This window comes from Moschus berezovskii, chromosome 23, assembly GCF_049115385.1.
Source record: "Moschus berezovskii isolate FMDL1 chromosome 23, NW_MosBer_1.0, whole genome shotgun sequence".
NCBI lineage: Eukaryota > Metazoa > Chordata > Mammalia > Artiodactyla > Moschidae > Moschus > Moschus berezovskii.
In genome coordinates, this window is record NC_142482.1 from 41028478 (window position 1) to 41047621 (window position 19144).

Here is a 19144-nt window from a genome sequence, read left to right on the forward strand (position 1 = left end):
CTTAGCAGCAGCAGCAGAGGTAACATAACATCATTTCTGCCATACTCAATCGGTCACACAAACCAACCCTGGTATAATATGGGAAGAAGCTACACAAAAGTATGAATACTGGAAAGCAGTGCTCATTGATGGTTATTTTGAAGAATGGTTAATGTATAATAACAGCGTCCATGGCACCTAGGGCACGGCTGTTTACCCTGAAAATTGGCAGTTAAATAGAAAGGTAAACATTTATTCTGTCTTTTCTGTTAGAACTGACATTTCAGAATAACCAAACAACCCTGAATTGATAGGTTAAGGAGATAAAATCCTTCTTTTAAAAGAAATTCTAAATCATAAATGTGAAAAAAAAAATTACTGAATTAGAAAATCCCGGTTTTGCAATAAAATGCTTGATTCAGACAAAGATCATCAGTGGATTACCACCAGATGAAAGGTTGATGAACTTGACCTGGAAGGATCCAACTAGCAAGTGCTGATTCACTGATCAATATCAGCATCACAGAGTGAAATAATCCGACATTATATGCCTCCTGATGTAAAGCAAAAGGAAGTAGGTAGCATCACGTAAAAATAATGCTTACCCATAAAGGTAAACCAAACTCTAAACCTTTAGAGCTAACACCTAGTCAACAAATACAAGGCTAGAGAAACAGATTAAATGGGCATGGGCTCAGACCAAGCCAGCATGTGGAACATTCAGGACAAATGACCAAATGTGTTCGATGGGGGAGAAAGTGAAAGATGGAGGAACTATTCTAGATCTAAATTAAAAAAGAGTTAAGACAAATAACCAAATAAAGTACATAGACTTTAGATCTTGATTCAAAAAAGCGGCATATTTTATTTATTTGGGAAATTCAAATATGGACTCAGATGGTACCCGGGAGTTAGTCTAATTCTGATAGGTGGGATAATGACATCGTGGCTCTGTTTTAAAAGACGCATTCTGAAGAACATAAAACAAGAAATAACTCGTTTGGGGTTGCGGTTGCTGAGGGTTTCTAGGGAACTCCTCAACCAGCGAGTTGATGATTTCCTAGAAAGTCACCGGAAATGATTATTGAAGGACTAGGAAGTGGAGCTAGAATAGATTCCTTTATTTTGTCATTTCTAGAGGAGAATATCGGCAGGAAGGTCTGTGTCTCCAGCCAGCGTGGGATGGGACTGTAGCTGACGGGCTCCCAAGCTGCCACTGGGGTCTCCGAACCCGCCTAGGGGCAGCTGGAAGGAGGCCGACACCGCCACCTGCTTCACTTAAATCTTAATATTAATACACCTCCTCCCTGGGGCCCGGAACGGCGGGCAGGGACGGGGCGGGGCTTTGGGGCCATGTTCCCCGGGATCTGGAGTCCGCCGCGGATTCCTGCCCCACCAGGGCTTTTTTCTCCGTCTCCCCCGCGCTCTTCTTGCTCTCAGCGGCCCCTTACTTTTTTTTCTTTTTCTCATTTATTTTCCTCCCCAGCATCCATTCGTGCGTTCTTTCATTTTGCCAATTTCTAGCTGAGCGACTGCTCGTGCAGGCACGGTTTTAAACGTTGGGAATAGAGCAGTGAACAAAATAGACAAAAAGTCCGTGCTCTCAAAAGCCTGGGAGCTTACATTATAGTGAAAGGAAGACCTACAAAAAACAATGAAAAGTATATAATTAACTTATGCACCTTGTTGGAAAGTGCTGTATAGGAAAGCAAGGCATGTCATGATTAGAAGGAGGGGGTAGGCTGTAATTTTAAATAGGGCACCTAGAGTAGGTTTCCTAGGGAGGATTACATGCAAGCAAACAGTTGAAGGAGGCAAGATTATTCATCGTGAGGATAGCTTGTGGTAGAGGGAACAGGCAGTGCAAAGTCCCTAAAATGGAACCGTGCCTGAAAAGGAAGAGAAAGATCTGTGGGACTGAAGAGGGTTGAATGGTGGGGAGAATAGTAGGAGAGGTAATAGCAACCCTGTAGACTTATATGCCACTGTAAGGACTTTAGCTTTTATTTTGAATGAACAGAGACGATGCAATGAGATTCTACAGGGCCTTCTATGCTACTCCTTATTTTGAGTAAGATAGACAGGTTGAGGGCTTTTAAGCAGAGAGCTGAAATAATCCAACTTAAGTTTTAAATGGCCCACTTTATTGTATTGAGAAAAGACAAGTAGAAAACAAGAACAGAAGCAGAAGACCAGTTTGATGACTACCACAATACAGGTCAAGGCAGGCAATGATGGCTTGGGCCAAGATGGTGGCAGGAGAAATTGTATTCTGGATATATTATCATCTTCAGTTTGTTCCTCTGCTCCCTCATCTCTCATAGATACTCCAGATTCTCAGTGATTCCTTCTTTTCACTTTGGTCACATCCCTCTATTCTCTCTTCCCTTCATCAAATATACAGGAAAGCAAGGTATGGGATGGGATCACAACTAGCTTATTACTGCTGATGAACCCCACATCTAGGGCAGTATTGATACATAAAACCAAAAAGCAGCTGCCCTGTGGGTCAGGAGCAGTCTTTTGACTGGTCTCACCAAGGCTTATATCCCTGAAAGGAGGCTGGTATCCACTGGAGTCACTTCAAAACTGGTTATCTGGGAAAAACCAGGATTGACTTTAGGAGCTGGATCCAACCAGGAGAGAAGAAACTGGGAAAGTGTTAGAAGACTGGAAAAGAAAGAAAGAAGACTGGAAAAGAAAACATGCAGCAGGTAAAAAGAGGAGAATCTGCAGTATATCACAAGGAGGAAGAAGAGTGAGGAGGAAAGCACTGGAAGTGTGGTGGGCTTGGATTGACTGTGTGGAAGTTTTCTCCTTCAAAATACTTTTTCTGGATTACCTGGTGATGTTTTAAGTTATAGAATAACTGGATGCCATTTCTGTTTTTCATAAGGTATATCAGAGACTGAGCCCCTGTTTTTCTCACCCCTTTTGGTAGTTTGGAGAGTTGATTTCCATGAATAGAACTTTATATTTGGTTACATAACCAACGAATATGCAGCTTCCCATAAATTTTCTGTCCCTCCATAACTTCTCCAAATGTTTTCTATTCCTTGCAATAGATCGTGGTATCAGATGAGAGTCCAGGATCACCAAACCAGCTTTGCATCCCTGATAGCATGTTCCTACAGGAAAGAGGTAATGTATACAGGGTATTGTGGCAGGAGTTATGGCAGCTAAAAAGGGACAGGGACACAGACTAGGTGAGAGATATTTCCTGGGGCCTGGAAATATGCTCATTATTGAGTATTTATAGAAAAATCTATTATTTCTATACTAGGCTTGGCCTGGTATTGACAAGAACTAAATTATTCAATTTCTGCCCTCATCTTAAATTTGAAAAAAAATAAAAATTCATAAGAAAAGATTCTTCAAAGCAGTTTATAAAAGATATTGAATGTATTCATCCACTTATTATATGTTCAGCTAGATATATATATATGACTAGTAGCTTACATATGCGGAGAAGGCAATGGCAAACCACTCCAGTACTCTTGCCTAGAAAATCCCATGGAAGGAGGAGCCTGGTAGGCTGCAGTCCGTGGGGTCGCTAAGGGTCAGACACGACTGAGCGATTTGACTTTCACTTTCACACATTGGAGAAGGAAATGGCAACCCACTCCAGTGTTCTTGCCTGGAGAATCCCAGGGATGGGGGAGCCTGGTGGGCTGCCGTCTATGGGGTCACACAGAGTCGGACACGACTGAAGTGACTTAGCAGCAGCAGCAGCTTACATATGTGTATGTGAATATTTGCACATGTTAAACTTGTAGCATAATTTGGTAACGCCTCCCCAACCACAGTTTTACCAATGTGTAAATTTTGATTGTATGTCATTTTATTTCTGTACATCTGTTAACCCTGAGATTTTTACATTATAGTATAGGTATACCTGAGAAATAGAAGATAAAGCCATGGCAAAAGAAGGAGCAAAGGTTTTGCTGTGAAACTTTGAGAAAAATAAAGAAGGGGAAATGTGGGACTGGGCTTTAGAAATGCTCTTCGGTGGCATATATGAAAAGAAAAGTGGATAAGATTTGTATGCCAGCCTAAGTCGCTTCAGTCATGTCTGATTCTGTGCAACCCTATGAACTGTAGCCCACCAGGCTCCTCTGTCCATGGGATTCTCCAGGCAAGAATACTGGAGTGGATTGCCATTCCCTTCTCCAGGGGCTCTTCCCCACCCAGGGATGGAACCAGCATCTCTTACGCCTTAACCAGCATTGGCAGGCGGGTTCTTTACCACTAAGGCCAGGTGGCGCTAGTGGTTTGTATAGACAGAGGCTGTTAGATAGAGGCTATTAGAGGACTAGGCACCTGGACACCCCTAAAATAGGCTTTTAGGATGATACATATTACCTGCAAAGAAAAAACAAGGTAAAATGAATTTCTAAGCCTATTATTGGAACTTCCAGAAGAGAAATCTTGAAATTTCTACTGTAAAGTAATCAAAGGAAAAATTAATACTATAGAACATATTTATCACAAATTTAAGAGGTAGAAAATAATGGATATTGCTTAACTTGGTTGTTAATTTTATTCACTTTTTTAAAGTTTAAAAATATATATAATTTTATGGTTCACATCTGACCTGAGTATTCCAGTCCTCTTTTTCTCAAAAGATATTGAATTCTCTTCCTATAAGTGATTTTTAGGGCCATAAAGTTTACAATTACTTAGCATAATATGTAAATGAGTTAATCTCATCCTGGATAATATCTGTACATTACTTTAACAAATAGTTTTGTCATGGGCTGAATGTTTCTATCCCCTCAAAATTCATATGTTGAAGCCCTAATCCCCACCACAGTGTTATGATATTTAGGAGTAAGGCTTTGGGAAGTAATCAGTTTTAGATGAAATCATGAAGGTGGGACCCCAATGATGAGATGAGTGTCCTTAGAAAAGGAAGAGACAGGAGCTTTCACTCTCACCCATGTGTGAATTCCCCCAAGTTCATTTTTAACTGACCTTTCAAATTCAGAAACTAAGAAGTAAAGTTTAAGAATCACTGCAGTGAAGAGAATTCCCTCTCACTCCAGTCGTTAGGACTGCTGCTGTTGCCTAAGTTCAGTCACTGATGGGAGAACTAAGATGTCACGAGCCGCAATGCACGGTTCAATTCAGTTCAGTTGCTCAGTCTCTCCAACTATTTACAACCCCGTGGACTGCAGCACTCCAGGCTTCCCTGTCCATCACCAACTCCCAGAGTCCACCCAAACCCATGTCCATTGTGTCAGTGATGCCATCCAACCATCTCATCCTCTGTCATCCCCTTCTCCTCCTGCCCTCAATCTTTCCCAGTATCAGGATCTTTTCAAATGAGTTAGTTCTTCACATCAGGTGGCCAAAGTATTGGAGTTTCAACTTAAACGTCAGTCCCTCCAGTGAACACCCAGGACTGATCTCCTTTAGGATGGACTGGTTGGATCTCCTTGCAGTCCAAGGGACTCTCAAGTGTCTTCTCCCTCACCACACTTCAAAAGCATCAATTCTTCTGCGCTCAGCTTTCTTTATAGTCCAACTCTCACTTCCATACATGACCACTGGAAAAACCATAGCCTTGAGTAGACAGACTTTTGTTGGCAAAGTAATGTCTCTGCTTTTTAATATGCTGTCTAGGTTGGTAATAACTTTCCTTACAAGGAGCAAGCATCTTTTAATTTCATGGCTGCAATCACCATCCGCAGTGATTTTGAAGCCCAGAAAAATAAAGTCAGCCACAGTTTCTACTGGTTCCCCATCTATTTGCCATGAAGTGATGGGACCAGATGCCACGATCTTAGTTTTCTGAATGATGAGCTTTAAGCCAACCTTTTCACTCTCTTCTTTTACTTTCATCAAGAGGCTCTTTAGTTCTTCTTCACTTTCTGCCATAAGGGTGGTGTCATCTGCATATCTGAGGTTATTAATATTTCTCCCAGCAATCTTGATTCCAGCTTGTGCTTTCTCCAGCCCAGCGATTCTCATGATGTGCTCTGCATATAAGTTAAATAAGCAGGGTGACAATATACAATCTTGACGTACTCCTTTTCCTATTTGGAACCAGTCTGTTGTTCCATGTCCAGTTCTAACTGTTGCTTCCTGACCTGCATACAGGTTTCTCAAGAGGCAAGTCAGGTGGTCTGGTATTCCTATCTCTTTCAGAATGTTCCACAGTTTATTGTGATCCACAAAGTCAAAGGCTTTGGCACAGTCAATAAAGCAGAAATAGATGTTTTTCTGGAACTCTTTTGCTTTTTGAATGATCCAGCTGATGTTGGCAATTTGATCTCTGGTTCCTCTGCCTTTTCTAAAACCAGCTTGAACTGGAAGTTCACGGTTCACATACTGCTGAAGCCTGGCTTGGAGAATTTTGAGCATTGCTTTACTAGTGTGTGAGATGAGTGCAATTGTGCAGTAGTTTGAGCATTCTTATGATTTTAGTGTGGTACATTTGGTACAAGCGATGAGCCAATATTGACACATAATTATTCATTAAATTCTAAACTCCATAGTTTATATTGGAGAAGGAATTGGTAACCCACTCCAGTATTCTTGCCTGGAGAATCCTGTGGACAGAGGAGCCTGGAGGGCTGCTGTCCATAGGGTCACACAGAGTCGGACACGACTGAAGCGACTTAGCATTCATGTATGCATTGGAGAAGGAAATGGCAAACCACTCCAGTATTCTTGCCTGGAGAATCCCAGGGACAGAGGAGCCTGGTGGGCTGCCGTCTATGGGGTCACACAGAGTTGGACATGACTGAAGCGACTTAGCCGCAGCAACAGCAGTTTATATTAGGATTCATGCTTTGTGCTATACAGTTATATGGGTTTCTACAAATGAATAATACTGTGTATCTGCTATTAAAGTAGCATGCAGACTATTTTGATGCCCTAAAAATTCTGTTCCACATATTCATCCTCCCCCACCATTGTGAATATTTTAACACAATTGAAATACTTAGAAATAGTCAAAATGGTAAATTTCCTTTTATATTTTTTACCACATTTAAAAACAGTTTTTAATGTAAGGAACACTTAGGAAAAAAAGCCACTATAAAGTAACAAAACTTTTGTAATTTATGAAGAAAATATGGTAAAAATCCAACTGGGATGCATATGGAGGAGAGTTTGAGTTAAATAAGGGTATGCTTTGTCAAAAATTTAAGACTTACACATTTTACTGTATATAAATTTTACATTAAAAATAAGAATGTAAACAAATATTCAACTTTAGTTAATGATATGTTATGTGTCATAGTGTTGGGGTGATGTATGCTGATATCTTCAACTTACTTTGAAATACAACAAAAAATAAAATAAAATCTGTCCATAGGTAGATGGACAGATATGTGATAAAGCAAATATTGCAAAATGTTAATAGTAGAATGTCGGTGGTGAGTATATGGATGTTTCCTATATAGTTCTTTCAACTTTTCTGTATATTTGAAAATGTTCATTATAACATGGTGATTGGAAAAAAAAATTGGGAGATTAAAGTTTATTGATATTATAAGGAAAAGAACTGTTATGGAGCATTTCGGAACAAAGTGTGTATCTGCTGTGAGCTCTGTGTCTTCCAGGTAGTTGGTTTCCCAACCAACCAACTTTTTGAGACAAAGATTTATAAAGTAACAGACTTTCAGAGGAGATAGTGGGGAAACTGTATGGAATCCACAATGATTGAACACAGACCTGTTTTGATCAAAACCTAAGGGTGATATAGACCAAAGAAAAATCTTCTTGACATATTTCTGAAGAAAGAAGCCAGTTTTTTCCTAAATTGAGGTTTTGGTGGAATTGAAGTGATAGTTTTGGGGTCCTGAGGCCAAGGGATGATCCTAGAGTCTTACCAATAGGTGACTTCAGACTGGAAAAGAATGGTCTTAGACTGAGGAATATGTTGATAACTATCAAGAAAGATAAACCACCATAAACACTGAAGCTACAGAAAGGCCAGGTTGGCCTGCAAGAAATAAAACAGGGCTCCATTAACCAGTAATGTGAAACTGTACTTTCTTCCCAATCCATATAGATCATACCTGGTCATTTGTACACTCAGAGAAAGTTTCTTTTGCATTTTAAAAAGTGGTGTGTGTTATACTATACTGGGAGGGGAGTTGGAGCAGGGAGCAGAATTGCTTAATACTAGGGAATTAGCAAGAAAAAGACTCAGAATCAAAAGGGGAAAGTGATTTTCTCTAGTAAGAACAAGAGAAAAAATTTTTCTAGTGAGCTAAGTGGAGGTAGACCAACTAGTAATTTACATAAAGAAGTAAGCTTTGGACCTATCCCTTTTTATTTATATTTATTTATATTTCCTTTTTTAAAAAATATATTTATTTGGGTGCATTGGGTCTTAATTGCAGATTCAGGGTCTTTCATCTGATAGTTGCAGTACCCAGGGTTAGTTGCTCTGTGGCAAGTGGGATCTTAGATCCCTGACCAAGGATCGAATTTGTGTCTGGGCCACCAGGGAAGTCCCTCCATGGATATTTCTGATGCATACCTCTCCTTTTTTCCCTCCACCTCCACCCTAAGTCTTTCTGGACAAAATTACTGCAACATTCAAATATAGGAAGCCAAGCGATCATATTAAGCTGGTAGTGATTTGGGCCTTTTAGGTCTTCTAGGATTAAGAGAGACAGAGTAAAGGATTTAGTAGGTGAGAGAAAAGAAGAGTGCACTTACAGTTGGCTTGGCTGCTAGCCAGGGCATGATACCTCACACTGGAAACTGAGACTAGAGGAATAACGGAGAAAGAGGATACTGTAACGCAGTCGACTTACCCCCTAGATCAGAGCTTCGTAAGCTTCTACGTTGGGGGAGGAGAGGATGAAAGTAGGCTTCCTTAACACTGTGCTGAATTGACTCTAGGCTTATTTCCCTTTTCTCAGCTCTACCATTTCCTCAGTGCCCTGCCTCATCCAGAGATGGAAGCCAAGGAAACCTGCCAGGAGCAAAACATACAGTGATGAGCCAGCCTCAAGTGAGCTAAGGCCCCTTCCTTCCTTCCTGAAAATATATCTCTGTCTCCTAAATGTGGCCTTGTCCTTACTCCCTTTCCTGGCTATGCCACTCCCAAGTCCAGGTGCTCCTTCTCATAAGGGATGCTTTTTCGGATGACAGACCATATGTGGATTGTTTGTTCTTTTGTTATTTTTTGCTACTGAAAGCCTATGCTCCCTTTTACCTCGTCCCCAGATATACACCAAATGGTAACAGCCTTTCACTTCTGTAAACCTTCTTACAAATTCTTTTCTTCTGCCTCTGTTTCCTGAGGGAACTCTGAAATTTCCTCCCACAATAGCAGAAACATGTTGTTTCAGGAGTCAGTGACATTTGAGGACGTAGCTGTGAACTTCAGTCATGAGGAGTGGCACTGTCTGACCCACGCTCAAAGGCACCTCTATAAAGATGTGATGTTGGAAAATTATGGGAACTTGGTGTCACTTGGTAAGAACTTTCCCTGCACTTGGCTTAGTACTTTCTCCCTTCCTTTTTCTTTTCATTGCTTTGTCGGTGTGTATGGGGTCTCATGTTGAGAATCAGAGCCCTTGTTCTTTGCCATCAGCATCTTCCTCCCAAATTAGTTTTGAGTGGTCCCTGTTTACATAGCAAGATAATTTCCTGGCTAACTTAGTTGCTGTTTTCTGATTCTCTGAAATGAAACTCTCTCTGAATAGAACGAAAATCCTTAGCTTCTGTTCTCCCTAGTTTCTTGCCTCTTCAAGCTTCTCATTTTCCATTAAATGCTCTGTATCCATCGCCTAGTCATGAACTCCTTCCTAGCGGCTGAAAGCAGATTCAGTTCAGTTCAGTTCAGTTCAGTTCCGTCACTCGGTCGTAACCGACTCTTTGCAACCCCATGAATCAGATTAGCCTTCCTCAACAAACTCCCATTCTCCTAAAAAGAAAAGGGAAAATATAACCTACCGACAGTTTTCCAGAAACTCTTTCTTTGCCTTTCTGAGTATTGACTTCTGAGAAAGTCCTTCAACCTGTTTCATTTACAGGTTACCAGACCCCTGAATAAACCCTTTTCTAAACTGCCCAAATAGATATTTCTTTCCTATTTTCACATGCAAACAGAGGAATCAAGGTAAATATTAGGACAGTTCTTTGTTGCTATACACACTTATTCCTTCTTCCTTTTGTACAACCAGGATTTTCATTTTCTAAACCTCCTTTGATCTCCCGTCTGGAGCAAGGTGCAGAGCCCTATGTTCAGGATCAACAGGACTGGGAGTTCCTGAGCTGCTTCTGTCCAGGTGAGTGGCAGAGAAGCTGTCTGTCTCCTTGTGTGTTCCATGTGACAAAATGGTTATAGAATGTTCTTAGTGGTGGGCCATCCATCCTCAAAGGCCCAGAGGAAATCTACTTCAGTTCAGTTCAGTTCAGTTCAGTCGCTCAGTCGTGTCCGACTCTTAGCGACCCCATGAACCACAGCACACCAGGCCTCCCTGTCCATCACCAGCTCCCGGAGTTCACTCAAACTCATGTCCATCGAGTCGGTGATGCCATCCAGCCACCTCATTCTCTGTCATCCCCGTCTGCTCCTACCCCCAATCGCTCCCAGCATCAGAGTCTTTTCCAGTGAGTCAACTCGTCGCATGAGGTGGCCAAAGTATTGGAGTTTCAGCTTTAGCATCAGTCCTTCCAATGAACACCCAGGACTGATCTCCTCTAGAATGGACTGGTTGGATCTCCTTGCAGTCCAAGGGACTCTCAAGAGTCTTCTCCAGCACCACAGTTCAAAAGCATCAATTCTTCAGCGATCAGCTTTCTTCACAGTCCAACTCTCACATCCATACATGACCACGGGAAAAACCATAGCCTTGACTAGATGGACCTTGGTTGGCAAAGTAATGTCCCTGCTCTTTAATACGCTATCTAGACTGGTCATAACTTTCCTTCCAAGGAGTAAGCATCTTTTAATTTCATGGCTGCAATCAGCATCTGCAGTGATTTTGGAGCCCAAAAAAATAAAGTCTGACACTGTTTCCCCATCTAGTTCCCAAGAAGTGATGGGACCAGATGCCATGATCTTCGTTTTCTGAATGTTGAGCTTTAAGCCAACCTTTTCACTCTCCTCTTTCACTTTCATCAAGAGGCCTTTGAGTTCCTCTTCACTTTCTGCCATAAAGGCAGAGAAAACATACCATTTGGGTAATTATTCTTTCATTATCTAATTGGCTCTTTGCAACATATCTAATAGACTTTTTGCGATTTCTTGCAAAAAGGCTCTGACAATTTATCTGCCCTCTGCATATCATTTACTGCAATGCTCAGAGAACATTGCTTTTCTGCCTCTGGATTTTAGGGGGTTTTGTTTGTTTGTTTTTTCAGGACCTTCCCTCATTCGGAGTCCTGAGCCTTTGACCCTTGTCTTTTTCTATTCTCTTATTGTGAAGTTGGATGCCTGCCACACTGACAGTGCTAACCTTTACCTCTTTCCTAGGCAGCAGTCTCATGTTTCTAACTCCTGATTTTTATTTGACTATTGCATTGTCACCTCGAAAGCAACAAACCTAAAGTCAAACTCATCTCTCCCTCCAAGGCTGTCTCTTCATTAAGCGCTCCCTATTTCTATATCTGGTTCTACTTCTTTCTTACTTTTCTTTCCATTCCCTGAACGTCTTATGTAATCAGTCGTGAAATATTAGCAGCTCTTCATTTAAACTATTTTCTACATTCGTCATTCAAAAAAATTGTCCTTTGCTTACAGGGCAACTCCAGCTTCCCTATCCAAATACCTACTCTTCCATCCTGCTGATGCTGCTAAGTCATTTCAGTTGTGTCCGACTCTGTGTGACCCCATAGACGGAAGCCCACCAGGCTCCCCTGTCCCTGGGATTCTCCAGGCAAGCACACTGGAGTGGGTTGCCATTTCCTTCTCCAATGTGTGAAAGTGAAAAGTGAAAAATGAAAGTGAAGTCGCTCAGTCGTGTCCGACCCTTAGCGACCCCACGGACTGCAGCCTACCAGGCTCCTCCATCCATGGGATTTTCTAGGCAAGAGTACTGGAGTGGCTTGCCATTGCCTTCTCCGACTCTTCCATCCTACCTTCCATCTAAAAAGCATAATTGGGCACCTGTTATGTGCCAGCTGTTACATAAGGTTCTAGAGATAGACAGTCAGATAAGATATCGGCCCTGACTTCCAGAAACTTGTTTTCTAGAGGGGAAGGCAGATAGGTAAAAAAGTAATTATACAGTCCAGTATGATGGGAGTTACTGAGATATATAGATAAGGATAAGCTGTATGGATGTGAGAGTTGGACTGTGAAGAAAGCTGATTGTCGAAGAATTGATGCTTTTGAACTGTGGTGCTGGAGAAGACTCTTGAGAGTCCCTCGGACTGCAAGGAGATCCAACCAGTCCATTCTAAAGGAGATCAATCCTGGGTGTTCATTGGAAGGACTGATGCTAAAGCTGAAGCTCCAATACTTTGGCCACCTCATGTGACGAGCTGACTCACTGGAAAAGACTCTGATGCTGGGAAGGATTGGGGGCGGGAGGAGAAGGGGACGACAGAGAATGAGATGGCTGGATGGCATCACCGACTCGATGGACATGAGTTTGAGTGAACTCCAGGAGTTGGTGATGGACAGGGAGGCCTGGCATGCTGTGATTCATGGGGTCGCAAAGAGTCGGACACGACTGAGCGACTGAACTGAACTGAACAAAAGCACCTGGTATACATAAACAGAGAAGAAAAACACCTAAATCCGACCTGGGGACCAAAAGACTGCAGGAGGAATGACAACTGAACTAAGTTATGTGGAAAAAGTGAGGTTATTTTGTTGAAGGAGGGGCGAGTCCTTCTAGGCAGAGGGGAATAAGAATGTAAACTGTGAATAGTTCAGTATGACCAGAGCAAAGGACTTGCAGTAGCCAGTGGAGACACTACAGGAGCAGTGGACAGGGGAAAGTTCGTGAACTGAATGAGTTTTTGGTAAACTACAGACCTTGAACTTTATTCTTATACTAACAGGTAAGATGATTAAGTACTTATTTCAGTGTTGCAGGTGCTTTACATGCATTGACTCATTTCATTATCATGAGTAACCTAGATCCCATTTTATTGATAAAAACAATGGGTCACAGAGAGAAGTTACATCATCCTCCCAAGTTGACACAGTCAGTAGGTGTCAGAACTAGGACAGTGAGCTGGGGCTCTTGACTGTACATTTTACTTCCTGTCTGGTTAACACCACTGGAGTGTTTTAAGCTAAAAAGTGATGTGATTACATTTGATTTTTAGAAGGAATAATCTGGAAGCAGTGTACAGGATGGATTAGAGAGGAAGCAAACTAAAGGACTTTTGAGGGGTATTGAAGTTAGCTAGGGTCATGAAGAGTTGGACACAACTGAGCGGCTTCACTTTCACTTTTCACTTTCATGCACTGGAGAAGGAAATGGCAACCCACTCCAGTGTTCTTGCCTGGAGAATCCCAGGGACGGGGGAGCCTGGTGGGCTGCCATCTATGGGGTCGCACAGAGTCGGACACGACTGAAGTGACTTAGCAGCAGCAGCAGCAACAGTGAGAATGCACTAGAAATAGAAATGAAGAAGGGATAGAGTTAGGAGATAATAAGAGATAGATTGGACTCTGGTTGCCAATAGTAAAAATTAACTCAAGCTAGCTTAAGCAAAAGAAAACAAATTTACTTATTATTCAGGGTGTCATGGAACTTAAGAGCAGGTATACAGGAGGCTTGAAGAAGGGCTGGAATGCCATCAGGCCCTGCCCTCCAGCTGTCTTCTCTGCTACTCTTTGGGTCTGCTCCATTCTTCTTTCTTGGCAGATCGATCGCTGCTTGTCAGTCCCAGTGACAGAGCTTTCCATCCCCTATACAACACCTATATCCCAACACCACTCAAATTTAAGTGCTAAAGATCTTCAGAGTTGGTCCTTACCTGCTTTCATACATGATTCGAGAGTTCATGAGGAGAGAATCTGGCCTGGTTTGGATCAGGTCTTCCCCAGATCTAACCTGTCCTACCCAAGTGGGCAGAGGTACACCACAGAAATATGGCTCTCCAGTGTCCACTGTCAGGAACAGAGCAGACAGATCCTTACAAAGGGGGCTACACTGGCACTTGAGCACCACCTCTGCAGCTCACTTCACCAGTAACATTTGTAAAATGTTAGTGAGTATTAGAATGAGTTGAAAATTATTTCCAGTTTCCTGTTTAGGGGCTTAGGTGTATGAAGTTATCATTTGCAAAACTAGGAGATTCTAGAACATGAGTAGACTTTGGAAGGATTTTTGTCAGTTTTACTCAGTTTTGAATATCTTCATACTTTTCAGTGTTTCAGCCTCCTTTGACCTTTGCCATAATGTTAGCAATTCTTCAAGCATAAGAAAGTCATTTACTCTTCCAACAACTTATCATTTCTTCCCCTGTTCCAACTCACTTATCTCCTTTTCTCTGAACATCTGACATTTTTATTTTCTTGTTTAAGTATCAGCTGCCAAGACATGGCCTGAGAGTGAGAAGGCAAGATCAGAACAGGAGGTTTTTGAAAATGAATAAGGGTGCTGGGTGAAATTTAAAAGTCTCCTAAAAGTTGTTTCCCAGGATCCAGAGGTTGGAGAAGTTTGTGTGCAAGATGTCAAATTAGAGAATCAATGGGAAATACCTGTGAGGGTGAAACGGAGAGAAGAGAAAGAAAGCTGTGACAAAGTGACTTTCAGGAAAGGAAAGAACCAGAAGGGACTTAGAAAACACTTCAGTCCAAACTCAGAATGTATTCTGTATTCTTTTCTTACAGAAAAGAAACAGCATGAATGTACCCAATGTGGCAAAAACTTCAGTTGGCATTCTGACTTAATTCTCCATGAGCGAATTCACTCTGGCAAGAAACCCTATGTGTGTAATGAGTGTGGGAAAGCATTCAAGACCAAAAATCAACTTTCCATGCACCAGATAATCCACACAGGGGAGAAACCCTTTAACTGTACCCAGTGTGGGAAGACCTTCAGTAGTAGATCCGCTCTTTGCCGACATAAAAAATCCCACAGTGGGGAGAAGCCACACCTGTGCAGTGACTGTGGGAAGGCCTTTAAGACCAAGTACTGTCTCAGGATGCATCAGATCATCCACACAGGAGAGAAGCCTTACGAATGCAGTGACTGTGGGAAGGCCTTTCAGTTTAAGCATTCCCTCATCATCCACAGCAGGAGCCACACCGGGGAGAAGCCCTATGTGTGTGAGGAGTGTGGGAAGGCTTTCAGCGGGAGTTCAGACCTCATCAAACACACAAGAGTCCACACTGGGGAGCGACCTTATGAGTGCAATGAGTGTGGGAGGGCCTTCAGCTGGAGCTCAGACCTAAGCAAACACAGAAGACTCCACACTCAGGAGAAACATTGTGGGTGCCCTCAGTGTGGAAAAGCCTTCAGCAACGAAGCAGAGCTCACCAAACATAGAAGAATCCACACCGAAGAGAAGCCTTACAAGTGTAAGGAGTGTGGGAAAGCCTTTCATCATAACTGTAAATGCCGGGCTCATGAACAAGGACACACTGGGGAGAAGCCCCATCGATGTGGGGATTGTGGGAAAACTTTCCAAGATCAGCACTGCCTTACCATCCATCAGAGAATCCACACCGGAGAGAAACCTTATAAATGTTCAGAGTGTGGTCGAGCTTTCAGTGGGAAATCAAACTTGACCAATCATCAAAGAATCCACACCGGAGAGAAGCCTTACAGGTGTGAGGTGTGTGGAAAGGTCTTTCATCAGAGCTCAGTCCTGAGACAGCACAAAAGAATCCACACGGGTGAGAAGCCATTTACCTGCCATGAGTGTGGCACGTCTTTCCGTCAGAGCTCAGCCCTGATTGGACACAAGCGAGTTCATACAGGAGAGAAACCTTATGTATGTGAGGAGTGTGGAAAAGCTTTCAGAGTGAGCTCAAATCTTACTAGACATAAGAAAAGAAAACATAGAGTGTGGGAAACCCACAAACTTGGGGAGAGTGGGAAATCTCTCTCTCCAATAACTGGTTCTCAGACCTTTTCATTCATCAATATTTTGACCACCAACACCTGAGTGTAGTAATTCTGGTATTTACACTTTCTCATTTCTCCTTCTGCTTCTTATACCGATCCCTCTTGTCCCCTGTGTTGGTTCTTCCTGGTTCCCTGACCCCTCTAATTGTGAGATCTCCCAAGCCTTTGTCCTTGACCTTCCCATTCAGTGTTTCTTCAGTGAGCACATTCACTTCCAAGGTTTTGTCTATCAATAATAGTACTGTAATACTACATACTGTGCCCTACACATACCAGGCACTATTCTTTACAGTTTTAAATCATTTAATCCACACAACATCCCTGTGGGATGAGGAGATTGAGGCATAAAAAAATTAAGAAACCTGTCAAGGATCCTGTAACTGGTAAATTCTAAACAAATGCCTGCTGAATGCTCAGACTTCTCTGAGCAATTTCTGTAATCCTGTACCACATTTCTTGAATGTGAGGCTATACCTCAGGGTAGCACAGAACATTTTTTTGATTAATAAGCATTGATCACTTTTAGTAAGTTTTTTATTTTTTATTTTATTATTATTTTTTTTTTGGCCTCAGTTCTCAGTTCTCTGACCAAGAACCAACCCTGTGCCCCTTAAGTGGAAGTAAGGGGTCTTAACAACTGGACCACTAGGGAAGTTCCAGCAAATTTTAAATTGAAACTTAAATGGTACTCTTCTATATAGATTCAAAATTTCTGAGATTCAGCAGAGGAAGGAAGATAAGGCAGATTTTTTAAATTACAAATAAGTAGAAGTCAAGTGTGAACTTCCCAGGTGTTGCAGTGGTAAAGAATCCACCTGCCAATGCAGGGAGTTGCAAGAGATGCAGGTTCAGTTCCTGGGTCAGGGAGATTCCCCTGGAGCACAACATGGCAACCCACTCCAGTTTTCTTGCTTGGAAAATTCCATTGACAGAGGAGCCTGGTAGACTACAGTCCATGGGGTTGCAAAGAGTTGGATGTGGCTGAGTACACACAGAGAAGTCAAGTGTACACAGCTCAAGTGGAAGTTTACATATGGAAAGAGCTTGAAGCCTGCCCCACTTCTTTATAAATGTACTAAAAGGTCTTCAAAGTGTTGATTTCTTAAATATTTGTTTTATCTATCTGCATGACATATGAAATACTTTCACAAGGATTAATAAATGTATATCTTTTCAAGTCTTTCAGTGTCTCTTAACATCTATCCTTTCTCTTTCAAATGTTACAGGTTCTTACTGCAGACAGAATTAAATACACACATGCAATAAAGCTAAGGAAATGGCAACCCACTCCAGTATTCTTGCCTGGAAAATCCCATGGACAGAGGAGCCTGGTGGGCTACAGTCTGTGGGATCGCAAGTATCATACACGACTGAGCGACTAAACCACCACATTCAATAAGGCTACTAAGATAGAAATTGAAAATCCCAGAAGAGGATGCAAGTGTGTGTCAGTTAACATAATGACCATAATTGAGAATTAAATTTAGTTCTAAGTTCACTGACTGGTCAAGAAAGAGATGAGCAGTAGGTTACCCAGTATTTGTCAAAGGTGTTTTACAAGCTAATATTTTTTAAAAATAACAAGTTTAAGAAATGCTGGCTAGGTGGGGATTTTTATACCCTTAAAGACTTCTCAGGGTTTATAATATGCTAATGTCCATTCTAAATCTTAAACAAAGGAACTGTAAGAAGCATTGCTTTCCCAAAGGGAAGGACAAAAAGAATCCTTTTTGGAGGAGCACCTTCATGCCCTCTTGTTTCACAGAAAACATTTTGGGAAATGGTTACACCTTATCTAATTGGACAAAGAGTCCAAGATATACAATTTTTTAATAACAAATTCCAAAGGGAATTACATGGGTTATTACACAATAGACAGATTAAACACTGGTCTTTAGGTTCAGTGTCTACAGTATATTAGAGCATGTTGCTTATATAGGCATCTCTTATATAGTTTGTTGAAGAAAACTGAGATGAAAACATTTAGGCTCTAACTCTAAAATTGTTTCTATGGAAGATGAAACTCCATATATGTGGCTTTCAGATGATACAATGTGACTTAAGAACAGAATTCAGATTGTGTCTGGAGAATTCACAGTGCTTTTCCAGTCTTTTTTGAGTATGAAGACCCCTTATTTGATGATGAAAACTTTTCACCAACACACTCTCCCTCATGCATACACAAGCTACAAGTAGTTGTACTTTAATGCTTGATGGCAAAATGTTGTCGTGTTCTCCAGAAAATCTGAGGTTTCGTTAATTACAACAGCATATATGCTTTTGTAAAATATATATACATGTTCAGGATGTTTCTTTTACCTGCAAATTATGATGTGCATTTAGAGTTTGGACTCAAAAGTCCTTAGCCCATCATGAGAACCCTCAAGTGAATCCTTTCATGTCGCTTCTTTAGTCCATCTTCTAACAGAATCTGGCAAAGTTTCAATTCCAATTTAAATTCTGGACAATCCTGGAGTGTTGCTGTTTTGTGTTATTGACTGTAGAGTCATATCTTTCAAACACCGGTTAACTGAAGGAGGGGGCAAGCCTGACATCCCATTGTGAAAGTTGAGCAACCTCTGTATTGAGCCCAAATAGAGTAGACTTCATCCTCAGGAGTCCCTCTTCAACATGACCGTTGTCTCCCTAAGATAGTCCTATGATCGTGACACTGGCTTTATTTGTTTTTATTGAAGTATAGTTGATTTACAATATTTTGTTTACTTCAGGTGTACAACTGCCTTTAAAACTCCCAACTGACTCTCAGTCCTGCAGTAAAAATCCCCAAATTACTAGCTCAAACTCCAGGAATCTTTTGATATTTATTTAACACTGAAAATTAACATTATGAAAAAACGCTGAAGAAGTTTCAGATATTTTACCTGTGGAAAAGTCAGTACATTTTAAAAGAATCCTAAAGTGGGGTGACAGAGAAGGCAATGGCAACCCACTCCAATACTCTTGCCTGGAAAATCCCATGGGTGGAGGCGCCTTGTAGGCTGCAGTGCATGAGGTCGCTAAGAGTTGGACACGACCGAGCGACGTCAATTTCACTTTTCACTTTCATGCACTGGAGAAGGAAATGGCAACCCACTCCAGTGTTTTTGCCTGGAGAATCCCAGGGACGGGGGAGCCTGGTGGGCTGCCGTCTATGG

General features: G+C 41.6%; 1 protein-coding gene across 2 annotated transcripts; it reads left to right on the plus strand.

Annotated features, from left to right (window-relative positions):
* Nucleotides 1-1118: 1118 nt before the first annotated feature.
* ZNF311 (zinc finger protein 311) lies at nucleotides 1119-17160 on the plus strand. 2 transcript variants are annotated; one of them, XM_055407144.2, is made up of 7 exons: nucleotides 1119-1137; nucleotides 2538-2693; nucleotides 3045-3120; nucleotides 8865-8956; nucleotides 9297-9423; nucleotides 10134-10238; nucleotides 14750-17160. In XM_055407144.2, the coding sequence occupies exons 2-7, from the start codon at nucleotides 2685-2687 to the stop codon at nucleotides 16027-16029; spliced, it is 1689 nt and encodes a 562-aa protein (XP_055263119.2). In that variant the 5' UTR covers nucleotides 1119-1137; nucleotides 2538-2684; the 3' UTR covers nucleotides 16030-17160. The 2 variants fall into 2 exon arrangements, with proteins under 2 accessions (XP_055263119.2, XP_055263118.2); XM_055407143.2 differs by having other exon boundaries at nucleotides 1130-2693.
* Nucleotides 17161-19144: the final 1984 nt, after the last annotated feature.